Source organism: Hyaloscypha bicolor (assembly GCF_002865645.1).
Source record: "Hyaloscypha bicolor E unplaced genomic scaffold K444scaffold_92, whole genome shotgun sequence".
Lineage (NCBI taxonomy): Eukaryota > Fungi > Ascomycota > Leotiomycetes > Helotiales > Hyaloscyphaceae > Hyaloscypha > Hyaloscypha bicolor.
The window spans coordinates 976,571-982,714 of NW_020194594.1; the positions used below are offsets into that span (position 1 = coordinate 976,571).

The window sequence follows — 6,144 nt, forward strand, 5'->3', positions numbered from 1 at the left end:
ATTTCCATAATTATGAAGCAGGACTTGGTTTATTGACCTTGCGGGGTGCTCAGTAATGAACTTGAAAAGGTAAGTTAAGCCACGCCGCTGAGTGCGACCTGCTTAGAACATCATACGATGATCTGAATTAGTTCAAGGACGTTCCGACGCCGAACAAAGTCAAGCACGATAAAACGAGGGGTGCCTCGGCGAGCTGCTTTCGGGCTGGCTCATGGGAAGCGGGCGTGGCGTCGACGCCCTTCTAGCCCCAAATTCCAGGGCCAATCCAGTTGCAGTACTCTACAATGTCATCGTGGGGTGAGCGATTTATATTCCTGAAAAGGCAAAAAAAAAACTTGATAGCGGTAAGGCCGGCCGGCATCTCCGGACGTCAGATTGCAATATCATTCCAATGTGTGGGGTACTGTGGGGTGCGATGGAAAAACACTTAAACGCCACTCCAACTGCCTGCTTTCGAGATATGTATAACTCTACACTACAATCCTGTGAGAAGGCTTGGAGAGCAACCACTAGCAAATGGCGTTTCCGGAATCTCTTCCTCGCGTCGCCGTTGTAGGGTGTGGCCAATGGGGCCGGAATCTCGTGCGGAATTTCGCCAAACTGCGAGTCTTGGATGCTATTGTTGACGCGATTCCGTCTCGTGCAGACAAGGCAGCAGAACAAATCCGATCGCAAGGCTACGAGAATTCTGTCAAAGCCCGCGATTGGGAGAGCGTCTTGGCCGACCACTCGATTACAGCTATTGTGCTCGCGACACCGGCTCCACAGCACGCCGACATGGCGATTGCAGCGTTGGACGCTGGGAAACACGTCTTCGTTGAAAAACCATTGGCACTAACAGTTGCTGACGGCGAGCGCATCCTGGACGCGGCTCGCAAGGCGAGAAGGATGGTGATGGCGGGCCACAGCTTCCAATACCACCCGGCTTTTGTGAAGCTGAAGGCACTCGTCGACGAGGGACAGCTTGGTCGCCTGCGGCACATCCACTCGCGCCGGCTGGGGTTTGGGCGCATTCGTCATGAGGAAGATGTCTTTTGGAATCTCGCTCCTCACGACATCTCGATGATTCTCGCCCTGGTTGGCGTTGGCCAATATCCCACAGTGGTCCAGGCTCAGGGGATCGGACACCTGCGCCCGCACATTGCAGATGTGGCCAGCGCCGATTTGACGTTTGCCAACGGGCTGCGCGCGCAGATTCTGGTGTCGTGGATGTATCCCGAAAAGGAGCGCAAGTTGATTGTTGTTGGAGAGCGGGCAATGGCTGTGTTTGATGACTGTGAGCCATGGGAACGGAAACTACGTGTGTTCCATCACCATGTCGACTGGACGACCGGATTTCCAGAGCCCCTGAAAGGCGAGACCAAAATAGTACAAGTACTCATGGCAAGCGGAGGGGGCGAACCGGAACCAGAAGCGCTGGCATACGAATGCGGCCATTTCCTCGACTGTATCCAGAGCGGCACAGAGCCTCTGACCGGCCTTGACGAAGCCCTGCCTGTTATCCGCGTCCTCTGCGCGGTGGGCGAAATATTGCGCCAGGGCCAGAAGCCTGCCACGACTTCCACATCTGCCAGTCTCAGCCCCGTGTTGCTGGCAGGAAGCATCTCCGAGGACAAGGCAACATGCACACCGGTTGGTGAGAAAGTGAAGATTCCCATTATCGACCTTGCAGCTCAGAAATGTAGGATCAAGGACCGTCTGCGCGGGATGCTTGCCAAAGTCCTCGACCACATGCAGTTCGTAATGGGCCCCGAAGTGGCAGAACTCGAGAACCGGCTCTGCGCATACTCGGGCGCTGCCTCCGCTATCACCTGTGCCAGCGGCACGGATGCGTTGACGCTTGCGCTGTTGGCCCTGCGAGTGCAGCGAGGGGATGCCGTGTTGGTTCCAGCCTTCACATTTGTTGCAACCGTTGAGCCTGTGGTGCTGCTTGGTGCTGTGCCGGTATTCGTCGATGTCGATCCCGATAGCCTCACCATCGACCCGGCCCTGGTCAATGCAGGTGTTGCCGCTGCCCGCGAGGCAGGGCTGCGGCCAGTGGGCATTATCGCCGTGGATCTTTTTGGCTATCCCGCCAACTATGAGGCCCTGCGCTTGGCTGCCGCAAGTGCACAAACAGAGAGCCTCTGGATCATCGCTGATGCCGCCCAGAGTTTCGGTGCCAGCGTAGATGGCCGCCGCGTTGGTACCTTGGCAGATATCACAACGACAAGCTTCTTCCCATCAAAGCCGCTGGGTTGCTATGGGGATGGTGGCGCTGTCTTTACCGACAACGCAGAACTTGCTGCCATACTACGATCCTTACGTCTGCATGGGCAAGGTGCGGAAAAGTTCGACAACGTTCGAGTTGGCTTAAACAGTCGGCTTGATACCCTCCAGGCCGCCGTTCTACTTTGCAAGCTTGATATTTTAGGAAACGAGATTGACTCCAGACAGCAAGTTGCATCGCTTTACACTAGCATTCTGCAAAACGCAGATATAGCACGCCCGCCTGTCCTGCGCGAAGGCGTTATTTCGGCATGGGCGTCATACACAATACGCACTACAGAACGTGCTTGCCTTGAGGCTCGTCTGAAGGCTCAGGGCGTTACATCGGCCATATACTACCCCCGTCCTATTCACAAACAACCCGCATACCAGGCCTATCCTGTCGCAAACGGGTCGTGTGCAGTCGCTGAGTGTGCTTGCAGCGAGGTTTTAAGCATCCCTATGCACCCCTATCTCGAAGACAGCACACAAAAGCACATTCTGGCAGCTATGGACCACTGACAAGTATTTAGATAGGCTTGTCCAGACTCCCCCAACCCTCAGTTATACATACAAGACATATTCTTCAAGACACAGTTCCTTTTACGGCTCCGCTTGAAGCTACATCTCGGCCACAGTCTCAAAATCGTAACTGAGCTCGCAGCCGAGAGTTTGGAACATTTATGATCGCAAAAGTCTTTTTAATCTCTTCTCGCTACGGGACGGATTTTCGTTCTCCCAATATCAAACACTGCAAGAACATTTTTGAAGAACTAAAGGCCCACGAACGCTTTTATTTTGTCTAATACCAGCTTTAATTATCGAGTAATAAAAGCTAGTATTTGGTTGTTGTAATTACAAGTAATCAAAAGACGTGCGGCCGTGCAAAACAGGCCCTACAACAATTTATTGCTATTGGATTTGACAAATTTTTGGGGCAATTTGGGTAATAGTAAACAAACTGATTGATTTTTACTATGGGCGTTCTATACAAATTGGAAAAAATTTGGTTCGGTGCGGGACAACTCGCTTCCCCCGACTAAAGGGAAGGCCACTTTAGCGCGACATTAAGTCCGACGAATAATTCCCGTCGTCCGGAGCCGGATACAAAATCCCGATTCCCTCGAAATGCACCTTCAACCTCCTTACTCTCCTTCAGCGCCAAAGCCCTCAACTACTCCACGTCATCCAAGATCTTCCATCAGCATCCTTTTAGATCAAGAGGATTGTGGTCTTCACGCCACTCATAACTTTTGTGCGGCCGATGAGGAGAACATACACAGGCCGTGGGGGCTGCAAATATGATGGGTCTGAGACGAATGCATCGTCGGAGATATCAAGTAGCACTCGCTGAGCGCGCATCTCCTTGAAGTCAGGGGATTCTGTATAGAGAAACGCCCCCCGCGACCACCTGCAGAGGCGGAGGCAGAAATCACGAGATATGCCTGAGCGTTGACGTTGGCCATCTTTGCTAATTCCTACCAATCTTTAGCATCCCCCTGAATGAGGCATAGGAAATCGATCCCGGCGACTGGGAAGTGGGCTCCCTTTCTTGGCTATGAGAGAAAGACTGACACTGGCTGCGCTAAGCAAAACTCTTTCAGGGACAGCGTTGGCCAGATTGCGCCCTTCACTAGGCCATGCACAAAAGTAAGCACTAATAAATCTGTATCGCCCCAGATGATTCGCGCAATTGCCACGACGCTGACATCAGGCAAATCTGAAGCGAATGCGATCATCACTCGAGCCTGACACCAGCTTCAATTGGTCCTATAAGATTCGACAACGACGCTGACATCAGACAAATCCGAAGCGAATGCGATCTTCACTCTAGCCTGAAACCTGCTTCAATTGGTCATATACGGATAAGATTCTACGACGGTGAATGATCATTCCTCCGATGTGGGGGGAAATGCAGTATCTACGTATAGATACAGCAAGGTCCGTAAGCTTATCAAGTATAACCCAAGCATAGTTGCCAAGCTGCGCTGATATCGTACGACTATTTGCAATCGACTAAGACATCACTTTATCAGAACCTCATCCAACCTTCTCTTAAATATCTCCCGCCTCGCATGCTCATTTCGTATTCACATTTTATCAATCAAAACATCAACGCCATGGCCGCGCATAAGAAGCCTTTTATAGTAATGGCCGCCCACCCCGTCAACGGGCATGTCCAACCCGTCCGCCTTGTCGCCAGCGAACTCATAAAGCGCGGCTACCAAATAACTGTCCTCCTTCCACACGCCTACAAGGAATCCTTCGAGAAGCTGGGTCTCACCTTCATATCCCTTACCGGAATCGCCGACTATACCGAGAAAGACTTCGACACTATGCAGCCCGAGCGAAAATACTGGCCCCCAGGCCTCGAGCAGATGGTCTACCGATCTCTAGTGCCCATTCGAGCCACCTTCCGGCAGTCGCGTACCCTGCAGGGCATTCTCCGCGATCTAAAGGCGCGAGAGCCAGATCGGCCCATCGTTATGGTCCAAGAATCCTGGTTCCAAGGCAGCGTCCCTATGCTCCTCCGCCTCCCCGAGCTAGTCTACGTCCCCGTCATCGCCCTCGGCGTCACCCCCCTCATGATGCCCAGCATTGACTTCCCCCTCCTCGGTATCCGCGCCTTCCCCGACACCTCGCCCACAGGCCGCGCAAAGGCCAAAGCTCTACTCCGTAGCATGATGCCGGCATTCGAGCGGGCGCAGCGGGAATTCCAGTGGGTGTTGGAGGATCTGGGATTAGAAGAAGGAAAGGAGATTCCTCACATGAGCGAGCGGTTCCAGCTCCCGGAGGCTCATTTGCAGATGTGTATTCCGAGCTTAGAGCTCCCGAGGACGGACATGCCGCCTAATGTGCGGTTTATTGGGGGCGTTCCGGCGAGTGATGTAGATGTGTGGAAAGGTAGGCCTGGGTGGTGGAGTGAGGTAGAGGGGACCAAAGGGGAGCGGGATGTTATTGCTGTTACGCAAGGGACGATGGATATCGATTACTCGGAGCTGATCATTCCAGCAATCGAGGCGCTGCGAGACAGACCGGACACCATCGTGGTGGTAGTTTTGGGATGGAGAGGCGCAATTTTACCGGCAGAGATTAGTATCCCAGCACACATACATGTGATGGACTATGTACCATACACCGAGCTCCTAAAGCACTCGACGCTCTTCGTTACAAATGGCGGGTATAATGGCGTACAGCAGGCTCTTAGTCACGGTGTTCCTATTCTCAAGGCTGGCAACGACGGCGACAAGAAGCACACTGGCAACCGAATCGAGTGGGCTGGGTGCGGACTCGATCTTTGGGTGACTCGACCGACGGTGGAGCAGGTTCGAGAGGGTGTTGAGACTGTGCTGAAGGACCGAAAGTTCAAGGCGAGGGCACTTGAGATGCAGGAGGAGGCGAAGAGGTATGATCCTATTGAGTTGATTGTAGAGGAGATTGAGGCGATGGCGGTGGGGAAGCATAGCGATGGAGCTGATCTGAGAACGCCCACTTGGACGAGCATATTTGGTGACGATGAAGTAGGTGAGGGGGATATTTGTATGTGATGCGGGATGTGTAAGATGAGACATTCCAAGTGCGTGCTTCAGAGTCCAGAGGTGTTAATAAGGGGGTGCTGCGTGGTTTCAAGCTATACGTGAGGAGTCAAAAGCATCAAACATCATGAGATTGCGAGGACTCGCACGAAAATTAGAAACTGGAGATTTCAAACCGTTTCTAGTCCATCATTAGATAACCGCGTCCAACTCACTTTCAACGCCATCACATCACAATCCAAGTCGTCTGTCCTTGGCGACTAAATGTCTCAATTGTCGACAATTGAGAAAAGAGGAGCGTCTGAGAACTCTGGAGCAGCCTCAAGAGGAGGTGTCAAAGAACGAAATTCAATGGCCGTGA

At 52.7% G+C, this 6,144-nt stretch overlaps 2 protein-coding genes across 2 annotated transcripts; both read left to right on the forward strand.

The window, feature by feature from the left end:
• Positions 1–55: 55 nt before the first annotated feature.
• K444DRAFT_631131 (uncharacterized protein) lies at positions 56–2,769 on the forward strand (the record flags this gene model as incomplete). The annotated part of the gene is made up of 3 exons (XM_024883312.1): positions 56–69; positions 132–297; positions 514–2,769. The coding sequence occupies 3 exons, from the start codon at positions 56–58 to the stop codon at positions 2,767–2,769; spliced, it is 2,436 nt and encodes an 811-aa protein (XP_024735453.1).
• Positions 2,770–4,367: 1,598 nt separating this feature from the next.
• On the forward strand, positions 4,368–5,795 carry K444DRAFT_532040 (glycosyltransferase family 1 protein; the record flags this gene model as incomplete). Its single annotated transcript, XM_024875049.1, has 1 exon — positions 4,368–5,795. The coding sequence occupies one exon, from the start codon at positions 4,368–4,370 to the stop codon at positions 5,793–5,795; it is 1,428 nt and encodes a 475-aa protein (XP_024735454.1).
• Positions 5,796–6,144: the final 349 nt, after the last annotated feature.